This window comes from Anneissia japonica, unplaced genomic scaffold, assembly GCF_011630105.1.
Source record: "Anneissia japonica isolate Jap-2015-1 unplaced genomic scaffold, ASM1163010v1 scaffold287852_len814684_cov197, whole genome shotgun sequence".
NCBI lineage: Eukaryota > Metazoa > Echinodermata > Crinoidea > Comatulida > Comatulidae > Anneissia > Anneissia japonica.
In genome coordinates, this window is record NW_022704998.1 from 436,024 (window position 1) to 461,245 (window position 25,222).

The following is a 25,222-nucleotide window of genomic DNA, read 5'->3' on the forward strand; positions in this document are numbered from 1 at the left end:
CGACATAGGGCTTACCTTATTTTTTTATATAGGCCACACATGTGTGTTTGAAACTAAATATAAGCATTTTTTTTATTTATTACAAACATATTCTGTCCCCGCCTGTTACACCACTGGTAGCTCTCTTCTACATTTTGTATCTTTTAATGTTTTTACATCTGAAAGGATTAAAATCAAAGTTATCATTGGTAGGCACCATGATCTGCCTGACAGGGTTAGGTGTGGAGAGAGGGAAGGGCGCCACCAATAAGAGTAATATTTACCAGTACAGTTTTTCTGCTTAGTGATCTTTGCTTACTTGCAAGAGGTCAATTACTTGGAGATATTTGCTTAGAATGATGATAATAATATTAATAATAACAATAATAATAATAATGACTACTTTGTTTTGAAATCATCGGTGGATGTACTTTTATGAGGACGTGATTGCCTTATATGATAACAAAAACAAAAATAAATTAAATTATTTGTAGAAGTAGAGCGTTGTCTAAACAAAGATGGAAAGATACATATTTGTTTTAACAGATGAAAGATAAAACATATTTTATCAGTTTTTGAAAGGCAAATTTTCAGTATGGAAAATAACATCTTCTCAGGCTGGGTCTCTTACTAGCAACAAATTTTCAATGTATCATAGTATTGGTGCTGATTTCATCATAGATGGAATACCATTTAATCAGAAGGGATTTGATATGCTGCAGGGAAGATAGAAAAGCTTTTGGAAAATAGAGCATACACGTTTTGATGTCATTTGGTGACGATCTGGTACTGTAGCAAGGTTGCATTTACGTGCTCTACTTCACATAAGCTGTATTATCTTTGACGATTCTTAGTTAAAACTCATCATTTATTTATAAAAATTGAAAGAATATAACACATTAGAATAGGGTCAGAGTTTAAATTTAACAAATTAAAATATTGAAAGACCAAGTAATATTCATTCATTTATAGTTTGTGAGAATTTATGAAATCTATATTTAGTTGTATCCTAGGTGTTTAACATTTAAAGTAGGTCATATAAGATATAAATTCCTAAAATATAAAAACTTTAGATGATATTAATATTGTATTGTTTTTTTTTCTTTATGTATTATTAAAAATTAAATTTTATCTTATGATAAATATCACTTAAGATTGAATTTTAGGTATTTCAGCTTAATTATTAATTAATCAAATAATCAATTTATAATTTAACAGTTTGAATCCATATTGTGTAGATATAAATCTATATTAAAATATTCTGTCATTGACATATGTAAAGATGGTCATATAAATTGCAGGAGAGTTTGGGTATTTACACACACACAATAATCTGCATTTCCTAATTTATGATAATTATTTAATACAGTATTAACAATTTATGACAATTAGTTTAAATTATGAAATTTGTATGCAATTAGGTTTTAGGTACAAATATAGGTAACTAACTCCACACACATGTTGAGGATTGTGATCTGATCATAGTGACCTTTCACACAGTTTCCTGTTATAATTAATTATTAATGTCAAGAGACATTTCATGTAAATTGTCAAGAAATTTAATATTTCCAAATTTTTTGTCTGCTACTGTAATCCATTTCATCTATAGTTTGAATTGATGAAAGCTACAGCGCAGCTTGCTCTTAATAGCTGTTTTACGTAGTAAACTTACCAATTACATCATGGCCTATCAAAATCCCATTGGGATTGAGAGTAGACTTGAAAAATGCCAGACAAAAACTAGTCGGTATTGTGTAGATAATTACTTAAAATTACCTAACATTGTTGCCCTAAACCATCGTGTGCATAAAAATGTTTTGGAGGGCCAAACTTTATTTTCCAAAAGCCTTCATGGACTGCTTTTATACCACTTTATGCTCATTTCAGATATTACTTTTTACAGGTGATCAGTGTCAGCCCATACAAAACAAGGGGCTTTCTACAGTGGCATATCTAGGGGGTGCGTGGGGGTGCACATCTCCAAATATTACTCCCGCTCTCCTGTCGCCCTCACCCTCCTCCACTCCCCCCAAAAACAATCACAGTCAAGTAGTTAAAAATCACAAAAATATAACCTTATTTTCGAGTTAGTGCTCCTCAACTGATCATCGAGCTTCCACTTCACCGTCACGTCCCCTATCAGCACCCCACATCAATACTTCTAGGTACGCCACTGGTTTTCTAGCCAAAGATGGTTGGCGGGCCACACACATAGGGTTTTTAATTAATTTTCTCAGGCCGCAATAAAATCACCATCTGGCTGCAGGCCGCTCTTTGCCCACTTGTGGCCTAGACTGATGCTTTAGTTGTGACCCCCCTGTTAAAGTCAGATTCTAAAAGTTATATGTCTGCTCACTGTTGTCACTTTCTACAGCCTGTGATCATGTTCTACTAGTTTTCTAAAAGTAGTCATCCAGAAATAAATGATGTTTATATTCAGTGTTTGTACGATTTTTATTTTATTCTTCTCACTGATATACATTTTGAAAATTTGAGTAATGTATATTAAAAATAGAAGAAAAAGCAAAGATAATACCTGTAAATCAAAACATGAAGAATGCGAGAAAAAATACATAACTATTAAAATTAAATTGAACTACCTGATACATTAATAAGGAAAGTTCAACTTTGGCTTCATGTTTCATCTCATTTCTGGGTACTTCTTAGTAACAAAATTTACCAATTTTTGTCAGGTTCTTGGGCTGCCTGTCATGCACATCATCGTCTTCAAAATGCTATTTATAATCTTGGTCATACACCAAACTACATAATGATCTCATTAAATGCTAATTCTCACCGGTATTGTGTAGATAATTTCTTAAAATTACCTAACATTTAGTTGTGACCCCCCCTGTTAAAGTCAGATTCTAAAAGTTATATGTCTGCTCACTGTTTCTACAGCCTGTGATCATGTTCTACTAGTTTTCTAAAAGTAGTCATCCAGAAATAAATGATGTTTATATTCAGTGTTTGTACGATTTTTATTTTATTCTTCTCACTGATATACATTTTGAAAATTTGAGTAACGTATATTAAAAATAGAAGAAAAAGCAAAGATAATACCTGTAAATCAAAACATGAAGAATGCGAGAAAAAATACATAACTATTAAAATTAAATTGAACTACCTGATACATTAATAAGGAAAGTTCAACTTTGGCTTCATGTTTCATCTCATTTCTGGGTACTTCTTAGTAACAAAATTTACCAATTTTTGTCAGGTTCTTGGGCTGCCTGTCATGCACATCATCGTCTTCAAAATGCTATTTATAATCTTGGTCATACACCAAACTACATAATGATCTCATTAAATGCTAATTCTCAGTCACATAGTTGGCAACTATCAGATCTACCACTCTTTTCAGCCCCCATCATCTTATGTGAAAACTTATGTATGGGGACATGTTGACTCTTCTTTAACTTTGGAATCTGTCTTCCATCAGTCATCCGATAAAAACTCCCACCTATTTTATTCTTGTTAGGTTTCAATTTATTTTTTATTTATGTTCCATTCCTGCAGTAAGAGACCTTCTAGTTGTATAGGCCTATAAATTCCCACTTATTTGCTCTATGATAAAAAATATTTATTTATTTTTTTTTTTCGTAGGTATTGACTAAACAACAATATTATTTCATGCAAATATTGACTAAAGTGTTAATGAATTGTTGAATATATGTTAATTTATGATAAAAAAAAATATTTTCAAAAACATCAGACAAAATAATGTATCATAAATTGAGGCAAATAATTATGCAGAAATTAACAATTTGTTATGTAATGGTTTTGTTTGATATTAATCAATCAATCAATCACATAAATAAGCATTTATTTCTTTTTAAAAAATACAATCATATGATATAGAATTACAATTAATATTTTTTTTATCACAATCTACCTGCATTAAAATGGAGTGGAGACCAGTGCCATCAAGATTCCACTCTTACATACACCATGTATCATGGCATGTGTAATAATTCAGTAACACTGTATCTGCACTGTAGATGAGTCTTAAGTGCTTAAGTATCTACTTTACGATGTTTTGACTAATCAACATATTGCACAAATGCATTAATTATATGCGAATTGACATTCAACTTTCCATTCTTAATTAGTACCAAATACAAAGATAATGAATGTGTAACACTGCGTGCAGATGCACTATGTTTCTAACTTGGCGGTGTTTTTACTAAATTAGCATAATAAACAATGACCAAACCAAGGACGCTAAATAGTTCGTGAGTTTGATGTTCTTATGGATAAGATTTCTTTTACTTTCATACGATTGTTTCACAATTCACTACAATGATGAGTCATTGTTTTTTCAACAGTATCATATATGAAGGACATGTTTTGTTAGCAGGAAGATGGTGGCAATCTGGATTATTTTGTGATTCTTTGATATTATATGTGCATTACTACACTTGAGGAGATAATGATTTTGAAGATGGTAATAATAGATAAGGAAGAGTATAATAATGATTTAATGATGATGATGATGATGTTGATAATTATAATAGAGATAATTTGTAGAATTTAGCGATATGTTTTTAATTAAGAGCATGATATTAATTGGATAAGTGATAAGGTAGTGATGATAATAATTAGATTCAAGAGGAGTACTTTGGAGAAGGATGATTATGGCAATTAGGTCAAGAATCACCTTTAGAAGGAGGATGACAAATACCTAATGTTGACACCCATCATAACAAAGAAAACAGTGCTTAGAAATAGGGGCGGGGTCACCAATGAGAATGATTGGTAATGGTAGTTAAGTAAACTTTGATTAATAATAATAATAATATAACAAGACCTATTCAAGGCATATTCATCAGTGGTCAAATTGCTAACCAATTTGTAATGAGGTTGACAAAGATACTGATGGTGGAGTACAGTACGTGTTGCACATTACATCATAGGCTAGAAGTTGTTTCGATGTTTGTTACCATACCTATGATGAAAAATAATTTGTTCTTTTAAGGTACATATTCATATGCTGATGGTGAAGGAATATGTGTAGCACATTACGTCATAGGCTAGAAGTTATGTTGATGTTGGTTACCATAGCTATGATGAAAAATTATGAGACTTTTAAAGTGCATAATTATTTAAAGCAACGGTCAAAGTGCTGAACAATTCTTAATAAGGTTAACAAGGATACTGCAGGTTGTTGGAGGAGAGTCTGTGTCACACATTACGTCATAGTCTCTAAGTTTTTATTGATATCGGTTACCATAGTGTTGAGTTTACACAATATAGATTGCTACGTAAAGGTTAGATAAATAATAACAAGACTTTGAAGTGTATTTTCATTTCAAGCAATGGCCAATGTGCTAACCAATTTGTATTGAGGTAAACAAAGATACTGATGGTGGAGAACAGTACGTGTCGCACATTACATCGTAGAATAGAAGTTGTTTTGGTGTTCGTTACCATAGCTATGATTAAAAATAATAATTCTATTGAGATACATATTCATTTCAAGCAGTGGCCAAAGTTCTAACCAATTTGCGATGAGGTTAATGAGAATACTTTTTGCAGAGTAGAGTATGTGTCACACATTACACCAGTCTAGATGTTGTTTTGACATTGGTTACCATAGTTAGGATAAATAATAATAACAAGCATTTCAATTTATATAATTATTTCAAGTAGTTGATCGAAGTTCTTACCAATTTGCGATGAGGTTAATGAGGATACTGATGTTGGAGGAGAGTACAGTATGAAATCATTGTCTTGTTGTTTTGATGCTGGTTAGCATAGCTAGGATAAAAAATAGGCTCCCAGTGATAGCGCGTATCTACTGCCTTGTATTATGTTTACTAAACAATCGGGAGACCAATCTGTAAAACCTGGCCCGAGTGAGATAAATCTTTGCTTATGATGCAATACAGTATCCTATCATGCACCTCACCAGATTTACTCTCACAAGTAAATTTCCAGATGAAAACTACTGTATGTTCCAACTGACCCCCGCAGAGATAGTAGACACAAAAATATTAATAATCTTTTCAAGTACATATTCTATTCAAGCAATGGTAAGTAGCAGTGAGGTTGATGAGGATTCAGATACTGGTGATAGAAGGTATGCCACAATGTTACTCACATTAAATCATAGTCTGGAAGTTGTGGTGATGTCAGTTACCATAGTGTTAAATTTACTCATCGTATAGGTTGCTATGTAAAGCTTTGATAAATAATAATAAGACTTACATTCATTCTCAATTCAAGCAGGGTTCAAAGTGCAAACCAATTTGTGATGAATTTGGCGAGGATACTGGCGATCACACATTACATCATAGTCTAGATTTGTCCAATGATGTTGAACTCGTGATTTAGCCATACACTAGACACTTAAAACATTCAACATCCGTTTTTTTTCTAATTAGTACCTGAAATTAATGAAACACAGCAATCGTAAGGTACAGGATGTTTGATTGTTTTGATATTGCTGGTAGTAAAATGAACGGGTATCTTGTGTCCGATACTAAATCAATTAAGCAAGTCATTTATTCTGGGGAATTTCCCCTCAGTTTACAACCATCTCTGATTAAATCTAGAACTATGCCCAAACATTCCATTTAACACGTTGATTTATTCATTGCGGTTTAGACCCAATGAATTCTGTTTGGGTGAGCTCTCAATTTGGAGGCTTCCAAATGCTGGAGAACCTAACCGTGGACAAGGTTTATCTGCTTGTAGCCGGTTTTCCTCTTTTTTGGTTAAGTGCTAAGATTCTAAATCTTGCCTTTTGTTAAGTTCATAGGAGCATTGTTATGTTCTATCCATTTTGTTTAATAAGAATCTGTCATTAATGGAGAAACAAAAAAATTCACTCCAAATATGGTAATGGACAGACACATGATTAATTTCGTAAATACGTACCCTGTATAATTTGTTTTTAATGAAAAGCAGTTTCATAGTCTGGGCTCATGTGTATTTCTTGGTCCTAAGGTTGTTCTTTTTGCGAGAAATACATAATATTTGTCCTATGTAAAGGATAATTGTTAACGTTGTTCTTATTTATTTAAAAGATCAAATATGTTATCAATTTACAGTGAGGTATTGGTAAAAATAAAATATTTTTCTGTTCTTTAACAATGGTTTTCTGTTGATTAGCAACAAAATTATTTTTCGTTCTATTTTTTTAGATGAAAGCAAATAAATAATAAGCAATATAAATATTTAATTTTATTGTCTTAACACAGATAATATTTATTCTAAGTGATATAATTATCCGGTTATTTAATCAAATTAAATTTACAAGTAATTATTGACATGATATGAGTTGGGTCATTGTAATGACCTGGCACTAGGAAATACATTATTAAACCATTCACAGGAGAATGTAACCTCAGGTTGACAATGGTCTCATTAGTTTAGTCTTCAACTTACACACTTGTCAAAGAGCAAGTTAATAGATACATAGTGTACTGCTAAAAACTAAAATATCTGATCTAGCTCCCAGGCATTTGTTCTCCCTCATTCAAAACACGGAACTCGATTAATTACCCGTCCAGGAAAAATATGCATATATTCCTGTTTTTCTTGTTTTTTTAAAAGATATGCTGTAGTCGTAAAATCAGTAAAAAAAAAAAAAAACCCTGAAAGTCGAATTAATGAACATTGACTTACTCATGTAAAAATATCAATGAGATGAAATTGAACAGATTCCATTTTCTCTTAGTTTTTATGAAATTTATTACTAACACTAGATAATAATATGGAATTATGCAAAGAATTCAGGAAAAGCATTATTAAAAACAACATATATCTTGTAGTTCTTTTTCATTAAACTTAAATATACAGCATAGGCAATTGTTAATTTACTGCGTAAACTAAAAGGAACGCAGTAATTGTACGGATTAACAAGTTGAAATTTGTTTTAATTAAGGTATTCATTGTTATGGGGAAATCCTTTGTATGACATAATTACATGTTCATACAAAGCTTGTAGTATATTAGTAGTTTTATACTCATGCCCTATTGTATTTGATCAAATATTGAATTAATATGTTTCCTAATTGAAATTCAGTTTTCTGATTACGTTTCATATTGACAGTATCTAAATGACTGTTCAAAATGTATATCTTACTGATTAAAATCATTTGGTAATATTGTCTGTGTAACCACTGACTAGACTCATTCACTCCGTAAATATTTACATGACGTTAACGGATATATCCCATTATTGTATAGTCTGACCTAATCAAGCTTTTGCTTTTAAAATCAAAGAATTGATGCAATACCAGATGATGGTATGATAATGATTGTATGCAAATTGATAAAAATCAAAGAAAAATGTTCCTAGTTCAGGTGATCATGTCTTAACATTATTGATATTCGTATTAAACAAATATTATATTAAATCCTTGAGTTTATTGAACAATTACCGCATAATAATACAGCAAACTTTCCCTATTCACTGGATGTTATTAGAGCATGCATTAGTTCAGTCTCTCATAGGCTCATTTTCATTCCTGCTTTCAACATTTTGATTTTTCTCAAGTCTTCATCAAACATCCGCATCTACAAGTCCTCGGGTCTTCTGTCTTCCAATCCTCTTTTAATGGTGGAAATCGAGAACATAAACGTCTTGTTTGCATGGTAATCAAGCTTCAGCTTGACGCAATAATATGATGTTATGATAATGAATGTATGCAAATTTATAAAAATGAAAGAAAAATGTTTCTGGTTCAGGTGATGATGTCTGTGTTTGACAGTTTCTTTAATATTATCTTTTAAATTTTTGGGGAAAAGTGTGTTTCTTGTTGCTGTCTGCCTAATGCTGTTGTCTCAAAATTAAATTTAGTTAAAGTATGATAAATACTGTAAAAGTAGAGCAACTCTAGCATTGTTAGAGGGTCTACTATTAATCTAAATGTGCTAAATTAGTGGTTTTTTAAAAGTGTAAACTTAATTTGACATTCAACTGTCTACAGAGTAGAGTGTATCACCTACTTGACTATATAAATATGCTGTAGGCTATCCTGCGATTGCGAGTTTTAACTTTTATCACATGACTCAGAAGGGGTTTTTTTTCTTTTGATGTGAATGGTATGGCCTTAAGCAGTAAATTTATGACAAATTGTCAGATGTAGAAGTCAGCTGTGAGTTGAATATAGAACAGGATGGAGGAATGATAATGAAAACCCTAGAGAAGTTCACATATGAAATTGATTTTAGGAATTAAGCTATAGTTTGACCGAAATCTTTGAACTTAAAGCCTTATTTTTGGAATGAATGTGATTATGATTGTTGTAAAAATATTACGTATTGTATTTATTTGTATTTGTTTTTATATATTTGTTTATATTGTTTGTTTACATTTATAACTTCATTCTGGCTTTGGTCACTCAATTTCATGGCACTGGCTTTCATTGTGCTTCATATTTAATTGTACCAGATTACATAAAATACAATATTAAATATAAATAAATATGTACATCGAAGAAAATTATTTTAAAGCTATAGATCCTCAATTATTAAGTGGTTTTTTTGGGGGGGGGGGATGGGGACATTCAGGAACTACAAAATTAGTCATTGAAAGTTTTTTTTGAAATTATATATTTAGATTTTAACTTCTAAGCACATTCCATCTCATGTGAACATATAAGGTTCTTCCTCTTATTCAATGCTCATATTCATATTGAGGTATTTTTCTTGGAATGCTTTAAAATGGAGTTATTTATTTACTTATTAAATATCGCATAATTCTTAGATATTATTTTAGTACTGTTTGTGTTTCATAAGCATTAATATATTTTAATGTCCCATAATTCAGTTTCACAATATTATTTTTTTGTAGTTCTCCCCCCCTCCCCTCGAGTTAGTTTCCATGATCAATTAATTAACTCTCTCCATTAAATATTACCCAATTTTTAGATATTGTTTTCAGTAATATTTGTACAATCACAAAAAATATATATTCCGTTGCATCATTGCGTCTTCCTCACTTCCATTTTTGGTGCTGAATTGAATATTATATTCCCTACCATCTTCAAATACTGTATCATCTTCAGCATTTAATGTTGTGATACCTATATTAAATTTAAGTTTTAGCAGGTTCAGCTCGACAGATTTTCATATTAAACTTCAATTTTTTTCCCGATCTTCACAAATTATTCATACATGTCACTCAAATATAAGTAGGGGAAATGCCTTGCCAGCAAAAGAGTAGTTGATGGATGCAGTGACAGCATCACGTTGCTGTTCTTCTTACAGGTGTTCAATGTGAGGAACCTTTTGTCTATTGAGGGATTATTTTATACAGGTCTCCCTTCGATTATAGACCAGGGGCGAATCCAGAGATGTCCGAAAGGGGGTGGCGATCGAGATAACACCACCCTAGGGGTCCGGGGACATTCCACAATGTTTGTTTTTCTAAACGCCCGAAAATAACCTCTGAGGCATTTTTTTTTTCTCTTTTCACTTTCTAAAGGGGGATGGCCCGACCCCCCCCCNNNNCCCCTGAAAACCCTTCCAATTCAAAACCACTTATGTGGTTCCAAATCAACAATTGTCTTTTATCTTTATTATGCTAATTAGAGACCAAAGCTGCTAAAGACGTTGGAAACCCCAGTCCCCAAAGGGGTTTTTAATTCGAGGGAGACCTATAATTTAGAAGCTGCTCAATTATATTTAAAACAATTGAAAAACAGCCAGTCACCACTGGCACTTAGATTTGCCACAATAATTTAAATATATAATTGTATATAAGTAAAGTCTTCTAAATTTATACAATAATTTAAAATATACTGTATATAAGTAAAGTCTTCTTAAATTTAAACATAAATTCTACCAATTTAAATTATTTGTACTGACATAGTAAAAGTTAAATATGATTATACAGTGCATTGAGTGTGCTCTTGTAGTTCTCACAACCCACTCAAACAATAATTAATACAACCTTTGTCTTTCTGAACGCTAATGGTTTGTTGCTTGGATTGTAAGACTTTCAAATACTGGAAACGATTTCTAAACTCATATTTAATGAGGCAAAAAAAAGAGCATAAAATATCAAACCAAGACATAATGAATACTTAATGAATTTAAGGAGAAAATGTTGTGATCAAATGTCGAAGCAAGTTTGGAGCTTTTCGAGCAGCACTGCACCACTCATTCTTTATACTGGCCTGACTTTAGTTTAATTAAGGCAGTGTGTTATATGCATCAGTGGGTAAATATAGGCAGTGTACACTACGTAGATACCGATCAGATATTATTAAGTGTGGTCGCGGTTAGACTGCTTTACATCTCCACAACTGTTTTTCCATTACAATATGTTTGGTTTTCAACGCTTCGAGCATCCAGTTCGTGCTCCGGCTCGCAGTTCAACGTAAGCATTCTTTGTATTTTTAATTTAGCAAAAAAAGATTAATATAAAAAAAAATCGACATGTGTAATAATTTTGATTAGAACTGACCCGAGGATATGTTGCACAGTAATTTTCTAGTGTGAGATGGTGAAATCATCTAAGGGAGTATTTCACATATAAGAATCTTTCTATTGAAAAGTGGTTACATATATGACATTATTTTAATTTTTGTTATTAGTATTGTTATTGTTATTACTTTATTTGGTATTTTAATTAGCCTGTGTAATTTATGGAACTTCATCATTTTGAGACGGAATTAACACATTTTTTTAAATGTAGGATGTATATAACTATGATAAATTGCATCATTATTGTTGTTATCAATGTCATTAGTATCATGATTAACATACAGTAGGTAATCTTATGCAAATTTGTTTTATACCATTACAATATAATGTCATCTTGTAAGGTGCATATTCATCTCAGACAGATGCTTGTGGCATCTCGAAGAGCTGTTTGTGGCGCCATTTTCACCTGCAATAGACAAACTTTGCGTCTTTTTAAGATTTATTTTTAATTTTATATTTTATCTAAACAATTTCAAACCAGTGAGAAAACACAGGTGGTGGTGGTGGTGTCATCATCATCATCATCTTTATCATCATCATCACATCATCCTCACCATTATAAACATCGTCATTATCATCATCATCATCATTAAAAAAAATATATATATAAAAGGTAACACTGACATTGTAAGAATAAATGTGCATAATTTAAATACTGCTAACAGTAATTAAACTCAACATATTACACCTGCTGTTACACAAAAGAATCATGCAAGATGTTGTTAGCTTCAAAAGTTACAAATTGCCAAATTAATCGTAACGCTCGTAATTTAACTCTTAAAATGTTATTCCTGAGCTATGATACGATATGATAAACTCTTTATTATTCAAATTAACTTTTGTTACATTTAAGATGTGTTTTGGATTGTAGATCCTCGTGATAACATTAAATAACAATAAAATATGATATAGTACATGATAAATAATTTACAATTGATTTATTTATCCACACCTTTACAAAGTTAGCATCAGTTGCCATGTATTAGTATGATAGAGACAACTCGGTATGCTAAGTGTGTTTGGTGGTGTGTGTTAAATAAATTTCTGAGACTATTCCTTACATGTCGATCAATATTTAAACTGAATTGTATACCATGATTTAATTAAAAGATTAATTTGAAAAACCTAAATTAATAGTAACGAGTAATATACACCATTTCTTGCATTAGTTATATTAATTGTTAGTACGCTGTCGCTGAAGATAGTATCAAATCATACGTATAAGATACTTGATCACATTAGAAACCGTTGATGCTTTTGAGAATTAATGTATTGGAGGATGATGATGAGCCCAGCAATAGCAATATATGCATGAAATACGCTCTCTATTCTTGATTGCTTTACTTTTTATTGGAATTATTTTCAATTTGAAGGTCATTTCTTTGTACACTATCTACTTAATAAGGTATTGACAGTCTGCTGAAAAGCAGAACTATAAACAGCTTCAGGAAATCCTTTCTTTGCAACTCTCTTCACAATTCTGGAGATTCATATAATTTTAAAAAGCACTTGAAGTAATTGACACACTCAGACTGGGGTTCACAGCTAGGCCCTTGGGCTGAGCCTGTTGTTTTCAGAGGAATTCGTCTAGCGTCATAGACACTTTTTTATCAGTTTCCTACAAGGAGGTAATAGAACAAATGATGACTAGAAATTTTAAAAAGGTGTTTGTCTTCTCTGACCTTTCTGGACAATTAAAACTGATTTCTAAAATTTTAAAAATCTAGCTTCCACCCTTCCCAAAAAAAAAAATTGTGTAGGTTTAGACTAGGGAAGCCCTTTTACAAGGTGTCTTGTAAGAGTACTGTATTACTGGTAGTGTACTTTTTACTGTCCTCTTTAGATCCACCGTTGCTCACTCTGGCCATGGACTTGATTCTCGGTCACATTACTCAAGCCGTGCTGCTACATGTGTAATCAGTACCATCATCGTCGTCATCATCATTTTTTTCATATTAATACAAAGAAAAATTTTTAATATCAAGTCATTGACAGACTACTCAGAAAAAATTGCATTTCCAAGCCTCTAAGAAACAAGATTTCTGGTACCCCTCTCTCCCCACACCCCATCGAGACAATTTGTTTACACTACGTAGCCTCAACTCTACCCCTCTCCATTCTTACTTTAAATTATACTTGCTTACGTTTTTAATGTCTGCTCCTCCTACTTTTATCATTTCATGCATTGAAAAATTACCATGAATTATCATCATTAATTTATTTTCAGGCTTTTAATAGTAACATCTTTATCAGCAACATATCCATTTGGCATCATCTTGATTACTGCAGTATCTTCATTTATATTATCATTATTATCTCATTCTCCTCATTACCTTCTCCATTATCATCATGGAGAATTATATGTTGTAGTTCATTGTAAAATCTTGTGAACAATAGCAACCATTTAACAGCGATCATTGTCATTATATCATCATATTTTTCGCAATTATTTGGTGACGTATTCGGTAGGATAACATGTCAGGTATGGCAAAACATCACTCCTATGATATTTTCCTGACGTAAACTCACGAAATATATAATTGTTATTATCATCATCATCATCTACATCATTTTATTATCCTCATAATTATCACTGTCATCTTCATTCTTAAAATCATTCATCTTATTACAGTACATTATTTCCAAATGAACAAGTTCCTTACCATTTCCATAAAAATAATTGGAAATATGAAATAAGCACTTACTAATTCAAACTTTACCATTGCCATTAGATAGTGTAATTTAGCTCTATCGCTTTTTTTTTTATTATGATCTTAGTTGATTTTCTGCATTGAATATTCTTAATAACTGTCTCCAAGAGGATCAAGAAAGTTTGAGTTGACAGAACATGTGATGCGAGACCAATTATACCCTTTCAAAAGAAACTCCAGACTCGTCAACTTACATACTTAAATATCATGGTTACGGTATGGGAAATCCATTAGCTGCTATTACTTGCACGTTTTTATATATGCGAGTAGACAATATAGTTCCTTAGAGTTATCGTAATGTGTCTGCGTGCATACGTGTACACAAATGTGTACTTGAACACGTGTGTATGCATGTGTGTAATGTAGCAGTTAATCTCACACTGCCAGGTGCGCAGAGCGGCTTTTTGAATCAAATTTCGAAGTAGGTCTACGTGGGATGCGTTAATGATTTTGTTGATAACAGTTTGGATATTTCGTAACTAGTCTCTGTTATTGTGTAATTAGCATCTGTTAGTGTTGGGATTAACGTGATAGCTTCAATGGGATCAAAGAAAGCTCTGATGGGATTTTATTACAAGAACCTGTTATAATAAAGATTTTATAGGTATTTCTGAGTTTGATAATGCATCTTGCAACAGTTGAGAATACAATATTGAATATACTAAGGATAATATAAATGATTTTATCGTTATTACTATTATTTTATTTTATCATAATTATTATCAATGTTTACAATAATAACAATAGTATAATGATATAATAACAAGAACAAAAACATTGGAGGGGCAAGTCAGACAAGCCCATATAATAATAAAATCAAAAATAAAAATAATATTCTGTTTACATATTTTTGGGAAATTTGTTGTCTAAGTGCCACCCAACTTAATGCCAGGCTCCTGAGGAAATTTTTTTTTTATATTTGTTACAACAGATTTTCTAAGACACAAAAATGGTGTGTGACAAAACTGAGATACAGATTTTTTAACATTTAAAAACTGAGAGGAAGATGGAAAAAATGGTGGTTTTGCCATTTTCCCCCAAATTTTAAATATTTAAAAATCTGTATCTTATTAACCATTTCTGAGTTTTTCATCAAACACCATTGGTGTGTCGTAGAAAAATCAGTTGTATAACATGTCAAAAACAAATTTTCCTCCGGAGCCTGGCTTTAACAACTTTACTAAATATAATAGATATAACTGACACAACATGGTCTCTAAGACCTGATAATTTGATGAGATGAATAAGGACCCAAATTTACCATAATCTTCCTGGTACTGTAACTGTAGGTCGCAAACCCAAGTTCAAAACTGCAAAACCTTACCAATTAGCCAAACACTCAGCTATCAAAATTACTATTTATACCTACTTTTATAATTACTAGAAATGTTTGAAAAATGCCTGAGGTTTTCCTTACCTGAAGGAAAACTCTCCCTATTTTGTTTTTTTGGGTTTTTGTTCTGGGAAATCACTGTTGTGCTATATTCCACAGTGCTCCAGGCAACTAAAACTTGTTGGGCTACACGGCAGTGTACAGACAACACGCTAGAGGCTTTTTATGCATAGTTTTCATAGTCTGAGGCAGAAACATTTTGTCCAGGCCTGTATATATAGGCCTATACCAAGGATGCTAAGAGATAAAAGAGTATATTAATTTATTTGCTTTAGCTATCCCTGATCATCGTTTTGTTGTATCTTGTTATTGTGCTTTTTTAATGTTTCTATGGTCGAATAAGTAACTGAAATAACCAAAGAATAATCAATATTTATTATTAGTACTGTAGTCAATATGTGCCAATTTAATATCATTTATTTGAGTTGGAAAGCAATATTATTTTTATAACTATTTATATCTATTGGTAAATTTATGTACGAATTGTAGATAAACAGATGGATTTGTTTAGGAAAAGAGGAGAGAGCAAAAATAATGTCCAATTACATGGACAGGCCTGTGGCACAAGTCCAAGATTGTTCTCATAGAAACCATTCTGCTGCGAGAGATTTCAAGTTTCTTGTTATCTTTCAATAAATGCATATGTCTGTTGAAAGACTGTTCTTCAGAATTGACTGCTAGGATTTATCTTGATGTTCATAAGTAGCTAAAAAACATTCTCAAGTTATCTAGGAATACTTAAAAAGGTTGGGGTCAGAGAGTTGAGGTAAAAGTCAATAAAACTGGTCAATTACCATACTAGGGTCTTTAATCACTAGTTCTTTCAAAATAACAATTGCATTTCTCATGATGTGAATGTGAATTCTTTTAATGTAAGTTGAATAGTGAAGATATATCTTATTATTTTTTGTTGTATGTCTCTTTCGAAGCCCTTATAAGATTTGCTCTCAGGAACACTTACTTTTCTCCATGCCTTTTTGAATAGTGTAGTACAGTATAGTTAAAAATAACCATAGTTTCTATTTTACCATGTTAAAAACTTACATCACAAAAAACAGGTACTTTTCTACAAGGTATTATATTAACAATGTAAACGCAAAAGAGAAAGTTTTAATTGAACACTTTTTTGTACAGCATAGACATTACGGTATATGTAAGTTAGGGTTGTGGGCATTCATTATATCATCCCACATTTTAGCATTATGATATCATGTTTGTTTTAGTTGTTTTCCCCATCATTTTCCTACTTGCATACTCACTTTTTAAAATTTAATTCACTTTGGTTTTAAGTAATGTTACAGTATGAGATAACATAACTTTCTATTTTTACTTGGTTTTGCCTCAAGTATCAATCTGTACTGATCCAGTTTGATTATACTCACTCATTAAAGAAATAGATTTTAAAACTTAATTATCCAACTCTTGATTGTAAAGTAAATTGAAATACTTGATCCATCAGATGTTAAAGTGACCATACTTAGTACGAGTATGTTAGATTAATTACCATCATAGTACTCTTGTCAATTCATTTCAATTTGTGTAATATTAATCGATTCGAATTAGGTGAACATCAAGTAGAGAATTTTTGTGGAATGTCTGCATTGTCTTGAATATAATGAATAGTGTAAAAGAGCTTTTTGACAAAGGTAATTTACAACACCCATCATCTTTACACTTTACGTCACACATATAAAAGTAGTTTTACGAGCATCTTAGTTCATAAATATGCATACGTTGCTATTACCGTCCTGTATGGTCATGAATTGAATGTTTATCGTCACCAGTAGGTTGTGACTTTTATGTCTTCCTGTCTCTAATGTTATTCATTAAGTTACCTTGTACAAAACACTTTAAAATTGCCCATTAAAATTACAATCAAATTATGTAAGCTTACTTTTTTATTCATGTTTTATTCAGTTTTATTGAAATTATAGTACAATAATAATAATAATAATAATAATAGTAATAATAATAATAATAATAATAAAGTACAGTAAATCATTTTAACTCTAAAGGAATACTTATTTTGCAGGAATAAAAATGGTGTATTAATGCTTTTATTTATACATACTTCTTTATTATGATGATTATAACTACTTTTGTAAAGTAATTTTATAGACATCATAAATGCATCATATATGCCAATCATTACATCATCTTTCCACCTGTAGATTTATTATCACATTCCATGCTCTAATTTTCCAATAGTATGCAGTCTGTTTGTAAGCTGCCATTTTTTGGCAAGGGAAAAATTACAATCTGTTTTAACTCAAGAATCAAGTATTAAGAATATTTTATTAGATCATCAATCAAATAATATATCAATGAAATTTGTTTTACCTGTTACTAAAAAAATCAAACTAAATACAACATAGAATATATTAATATACACAGAATATTAGTCTTAATGACAAGATAAATAAATATTAGTTCTTAGAAAATTAAAATATTAATTGCTTATCTTACAAAATTTTAGAAATTATTTGTTAGGAAATAAATATTTAAAATATTGGTTTAATATATATTTATTCCCTTGCCTGATTAGTATTTTTTAATCATGTTTTTAAGATAAAAAATGATGTTTGAAAAAAAAAATTGTTTGTTACTCTCTTGCGATTCAACTACACTAATTCCTTCATGTGTGCAGGTTTTTTTTTTGATATACAACTTGTCTTTTTGGTATAAACTATATGGCGCCCTCTGTAGAACAGGATGATCTTGCATATGATTATGTAATAAGCAGATGAAAGCGATACTCTGTCACGCAACAGCCATTAACCTATAGATGACATGCTGTTTTTGCAGTTCAGATAAAACAGGTTTCTACTGCTGTATTTTCTGTTATTATTTGCATATTAGTACTACAATAATTTATCTGGGTTTTTTTTATTTTATTATTTATTAAAAATATAATCTGATATTCATAATTAATTTCATTAAAATTTATAATTCTAATATTTTGGCCTTCCGCAAATATGCATTTTGACTTAAAGTCCCTCTCTCCTAAAAAGGAGTCTATGTTAACAATTTATACAAAATGTGAATTATGAGATTTTGGCATTTATCAAAATTGATTATTTTATATAATTAAATTATGTCAGTACTACTCCCACCTAATTTTCTTATTATTTATTTAAATGGCTAAAAGATAAACATTCTGATTTATAGTTAATACGTTTTTTTTTCTCAAAAAACTTCCAGATTAAATCATGATTACAAATTAATATTTTTGATTAATATAATTTTTATGGTTACAATTGGTTAAATAATTATTATATAAGGCCCAACCAATCATGAAATGCTTTCTTTACCTATTAAATTTAAATTAGTCAAATAACAGAGACAACATATAAGTTATATAATTAAATAAATGTGATAAGATACATTTCCTTTTATATGGTAATAACAAATAAATTATAACAAAACTATAAATTATATAAATGTTATGAAACCCGAATGTATCTGCACTGTATATTTTGGCCAAAAAAAATATTCATAAATGTAGATAAAAGATAAAACATATAACATATAAGAAAATAATAGCATGTTTTTTATTTATTAATATTATTGTTTTAAAATAATACTATATTTTTATAAAAACATATTATTTTTAAATAATACCATGTTTTTTTTTTTTATAAAACATTAATATTATTAAGAAAATAAGTAAATTTTTGTAAGAATCTTTATTAATCCTCATCTGCTTTCCATAATTACAAACAAAAATACATGTGATAAGAAAAAAAGATTCATTGTCCCTTAATGATATTTTTAGACAAGATATTAACTAAAAATGCACTGACAATAGGAACTGTTAGAAATAATTATAAATATTACACAAAAAGAACATAATTAAATAAAAGATATCGAAATCCACTACAAACAAAATATTGTTATTCAAATACAGTAATGAAAAATTAGAACAGTTTGAATTTAGTATTTAGTACAGTATTTCTGATGTTTACATTTGTACAGTAAATAGAAATGATATCACCAGAGCAGTTGTTGATGTTGCCAATTACAAATAAAGTACACCTATGATATTGCATAATAAACAGAAAATTGTGTCAATACTAATTTTGGTTATTGAGATGTTAATTAATTATCAATTGATATAAATACTACATGGTATAATAGATGGAAAGTTGTTGATTCATACGCCCGTGTGGGAAGATATTTCAAACGGAAGATCCCTACTTCCAGCTACGGTAATTTACTCTACATTATAATCCATGCATACACTGAAACTAATCAAGGTGGTTAGTAGTACAAAAAACCACCTCCTTAAGGCAGTCATTTCAACTCTAGAAGCCAGTAGGCTGCTTGATATTTGATATGCTCATTGCCTGGCTTATTGACGTCATCTTAGACCAAGCCAAGCATAATGAGTTGAGGTGACTCCTAAGTCTCATATAACTGGCTCGTCACGTGGGCATTGTTAGCTTTCATATACCTGAGTTGCTCAGCACATACAATCACATCTGTTGATGCAACCATTCACAGCACATCTACAACTTACTGGCCAATGAAATACCAATCGTTACTAGGATTTTTTAGGCGCCTTTCAGATACAAACAGTACAATGATGCTTGACAGACGAGATAATACTATGTCTACTAAAAGTAAAGTTAGTGAACGAATTTCATTTGTTTTCTTCAGTGCCAAGGACTTGAAAGACAAAGTTCGTTCTCTACGAAGGCGTCACACGGATAGTGCTCTGAGAGACGCAGAGAAGTTGAAACCGCCGCTTCCACCTTGCACACTATCAGAAGTCAGACAGTGGAGTGAATCTTTTGATAGACTTTTGCGGGATAAATGTAAGTTTCTTATATTTTACTATTAACCATTGTAAAATTATTCAATTATGTTTTAATGCTTTAGTGTGTTAATGCTATAATATTCATATTTTAAAAATTCAAAACTGAATGCAAGTCCAGTGCACATGGCAAAAAACTTTTGTCAAGCAGTTTCTCTGAAGATTCAATGCATTGTTCTGTTCTGTTAATTCCAGGAATTTTTTTTTCTTTTTGACGAAATTGTTCAACCATGTGCATTCAGTTTTAGAGATTGAAACTCAATATCAGATGAATCTAACAAGGAAACACAAACATTGTCAATGTTTTCGTTTCTTCCATTCCTAGGTGGTCTAGAAGCTTTCAGGCGATTTCTCCAAACAGAGTTCAGTGATGAGAACATCGAATTTTGGTTAGCATGTGAGGAGTATCGAACTCTATCACCTTCAAAGCATACAAATCGTGCACGGAAAATACATGAAGATTACGTAGCCACACAAGCCCCACGAGAGGTAAATACATTATTTATACTCATAAATGCCTAACAAAATAGTTACTGTATGCTGTAATTATAAAGATGTATGGAAGAAGGGACCTCAATACTATTTTTATTACAGATTATTAATTGTCGATGGGAATAGTGAGAGAGATTTAAATTAAATCTATAAAACAATATGCATTAAATTTAAAATAATGGTAATTTTTAACTGTATTCCAATTCGTGTGACATAAACATCATGTATCATAGCAATTATTATTCTTCCAAAGCAAAATGTCATCTAACATCAATATTTATAACATACACCTATTGCTCAAATGACATATGTTGATGGAAATACAATATAGTTCATTGTACCTCATATAATGCTTTATTAAACTGATTGAAAACTATACAACTAGACCATTTTATTTCTTCAGGTAAATCTTGACTCTGCTACACGAATAGAGACAACATCCAACGTACGAAAACCAGATGAGCATACATTTGATAATGCACAAAAACGCATCGAAGCATTGATGGAAAAAGACTCGTACCCTAGATTTCTTAAGTCAGACATCTACCAGCAATTATTACGGACCAGTAAGAAATCTGAATGTTGAACTGAAAACAGAGACACTGAACACTACCAATTGAGACATATATAGTATATATAGTTGCTATAACTACAAGTGGTTACCAAAGCAATGGTATCTAAGCAACAGCTTCCAGGGACCAACTGACGATGTTACTCGCCCATGGTATATTTTGTTGACTGATACCGTGGAAACCAACTATGGATGATAGGACATCACTGATATTCAATTAAAGAACAGATATTGAGATATAAATACATACATATGTGTATATCATATATATAAATATATGTATTATATTGTGTATCAAACTTCTAGATACTGATTGGCATATCAGGTTGTGTGTGCTTAGTGCACATACAGTATTGCATGTACTTAGCACATACGTGCATACTAGTAGAGCAGTGGCTGTATGCGAGGACAACGGTCACTTGATGTTCTTAACATGTTTTTTTTCTTTAAATTAAATACTGGATCAGAATTGATCCAAAATGTCACAGGTGGACAAAACATAGGACGTGACATGTGATTCAATGAAGCAATACTAAACATGGGTATGTTGGGAGTTAGTATGACCACACTCCAGAACTGAAATAAGTGTGTTATATGTGTAAGGGCTGAATTTGGGCGTTCTCTTTTTTTTTTATATCGTTGGCTTTTATAATCTAATTCTAAAGTAAGTTTCTTTATTTACTATTTTAGTTTATTTTAATTTCTGTTTATCCCTCTATGGTGACTATAGACAGTTATGCAACCCCATAAGGAAAGAAAATGTTATTTATCAGATCATCACTATTAAAGTTTATGTTCCTGTTTAGCAGAAGCATACTGAGAAACGATTTTAGGTATGCATTATAGATGGTTTCAAAAATACTGCTTAAAATAGATGCATTGGATTATTTTGTTTAACTATAATTTGTTATGAAATGTCTGAACACACTGGGGAAGTCATGTGATATGAATGTAGTTTACTGATTGGCTAGAATATGCAATGTAAAGTGGTCTTTACACGGACTATTCAGTTTATTTTCTATCAAATGTGTTGTACATATATATATATATATAAAATATAAAGAATATTATGTGTGTGCTAGGTGTCTTGAGCTAAGTGATTTAGTTTTACAAGATTTTTTCTTGATATCAACAGTTTCAGGTTTGTTCCAGTTGTTCCAAGGAAAAAAAACACACCTAGCCGATGACTACTTACAGACTATAAAATAAATCAAACGAATTAACAAAGGTTGCTGAATGATGTGTTAGGTGCTGGCACCAGAGTTTGTGAAAAAATAAATTGTTACTATAATAACATTCAATTTAGAAGCACTTGTTGATGCTTATGTTTGTGGAAGAATTGATAGATATTGGTGAAACTTCAAGTTACACATTTTACTACTGTTTTCTGATATTTACAAATATAGATACATAGACTCGATCTCCCTACAAAAATATGTATTGTATGTCTTTCTTGTGGTATGTATTTATGAAATGTGAATTTAGATTATATTATAATGCAATACTCTTTTAAATTATTTTTTCCTTTGTTTACCTGTTTTTGTTTGCTATTATTGAGTACTGGTGCCGAAGTGCAAAAAGTTAAGTCTTCAATGACTTGCATTATCCATTTTAGATTATGTCTGCTACATTGTAAGAATAGGGATGACATATTAATAAACAGTATTATAATGGTGTAAGATGAATAGAAGTATTTTATTAGGTGGAATTATGTTACAAACTTATTCAATTTAAATTATTTAACCAAAGAAACAAGCAGAGTTAGGCCACAATTTGTACCTTAAAAATACAAACTGATCGATTGTTTGTGAAAGGTTAGTTAATTAAAACGTTGGCTTTTAATTATGACATTGGTTGTTATTTAGTTGATACATCTTAAAATTTGGTATCTGAGCTTCAGCACTTCAATAGGGAGGTGGCTGTGCTAGAAGCTCTCATTTGGTAGTGTGTGGACAAATATTTCAAAATGTTGTACAATTTTTTTTAGTGTAAATCCCTGCTAAAGGGGTTTGATTTTCGTATAAATCTTAAATTATTGATCAAAGGTACGTGTCAGGGAAACCTGACTGATGCAATGAAAATAAAAAAAGGAAACTTATATTCAAAATATTATTGTACTCATTATATAGTGTGATATTCCATGTGCCGTTGCGAAAGTTGTGATGCGGATAAACTTGTTGGCCTGGAGTGTTTGATAGTTGCATGAGAAATATATGCGTTTACTGCAGGGTTAAAATATACTTGCAACATATTGTAAACATACACAGTATCAACATGCTCAGTATAATTTATATTTATAGTTATTTTTTATAGTCCAGATCTAATTTCTTTTTTTGGGAGACAAGTTAAGAGTCCATGTCATGCAATAAAATACAAATTAAATTCCATCTCACTGTCACTTTTAAGGAGCCATTCCAACTCCAAAAGCAGCCATTTTGCATCTTTTTGGGAGTGAAATAACTCCCCTCCGAGACAAACAACTTCCCGTAATTAACAGTGTTAAAACATAGCTTACTTTATTCATTTCATTGTAAAAGTTATTTTTCTTCTTGAAGAGTGCACCAGCTATGCTTTAATTAATTGATTAATACTTTAATTAATTTTACTTACAGTTGGCATCAAACAAGTTAAAAACAAAATTTACTTTGTATTTTTATCAGCTAAACTACTATTTTTTTGCATTTATAGTCAACACCCTCCCCTACAAATATTAGGTTGTTTAGAAAAGAATATAAAAATAAATTTATTGAAAATTTAGACATACTTTTAGATATTTTAGTTGAACACATTGCTACATATAGCAACCAAGCATTGCATCCTACACAACTGGATTATGTTATTCCCTCTGACGACAAACCCAGTAGAGCTCATCACAGACGATTAACAAACATGCTTGGGGTGAAATTTTCGAATCAACGTTGGTTTATTAATACAGTAATGACAGTGCCTTACCATCAGTTTCATGATATATGGACTTAACTATGTGAATTATTCAAACAACTGTGTGCGATATTTGCATCATACCTTTGCAAAGTAATTTTGGTGTATTTTGATAAATGGAAAATCTTCATGGTTTTTGTAGACTACTAGGTAAATTACAATTCCACAAAATTCTTTCCCATTCCTCTCGAGTGTGGATCAAATTATTTCACCTGTTTTTAAATTGCTAAACTATGCGAGTTTCATTTTTTTCACTGTGGAAGATCCAATGATATCATACTATTGAAATAATATATAAACGAGTGAAATAAAACTTAGCTACAAGGTATATCTTACAGTCTCTCACTCTCTCAATTATCATAGCCTCACAACCCAGTATAAAGAAGGCACTTAAAATTTAATGCTCTTTAATAATTACATTATTCTTATATTCAAGTGGCCAAGCGGTAAGACAAGGGCACCAACTACAACCTTAACATCGACACTGGTTCCAGCTGCTCCTCACCGTAGCTAGAACCAATTTTTTTGGATAAGGACTTAAAAAAGGGTCCAGTGTATACACTTGGTTTGTGTGCACTTTAAAGAACCAATTGCATCTTTCGGAAGAGTAGGGGGTTTTATATATATATATATATATATATTATATACAGTATATATATGTATATTAAATTATATATTTTAAATTGTGTAACGCACATTGAGATGTCACCCGATGTATTATTATTTATTTATTATTTATATATATATATAATATACTCCTAACTCATAGGGTGAAAAATCCTTTGTGTACATTTCGCCTTAACGTCGTTAAAATTTCCCCTTAGCGGCAGTATTTTCGCCTTAAGGTATTATTTCTAACCCTCTCCATTGTTAAGTTT

The 25,222-nt window shown here is 31.0% G+C and overlaps 1 protein-coding gene across 3 annotated transcripts in view; it reads left to right on the forward strand.

Annotated features, from left to right (window-relative positions):
• Positions 1-23,511, forward strand: part of LOC117105156 (regulator of G-protein signaling 8-like) — a 27,248-nt gene extending 3,737 nt beyond the window's left edge. Inside the window, exons 1-4 of one of the 3 annotated variants that reach the window (XM_033246224.1) lie at positions 11,186-11,314; positions 20,185-20,342; positions 20,667-20,830; positions 21,237-23,511. In XM_033246224.1, coding sequence (XP_033102115.1) covers positions 11,259-11,314; positions 20,185-20,342; positions 20,667-20,830; positions 21,237-21,419 — 561 coding nt within the window. In that variant the 5' untranslated portion in view covers positions 11,186-11,258 and the 3' untranslated portion in view covers positions 21,420-23,511. Of the gene's footprint in view, positions 1-11,185; positions 11,315-19,850; positions 20,343-20,666; positions 20,831-21,236 lie in introns of those variants that run through there. The other 2 variants (XM_033246223.1, XM_033246222.1) reach the window with 2 other exon arrangements.
• Positions 23,512-25,222: the final 1,711 nt, after the last annotated feature.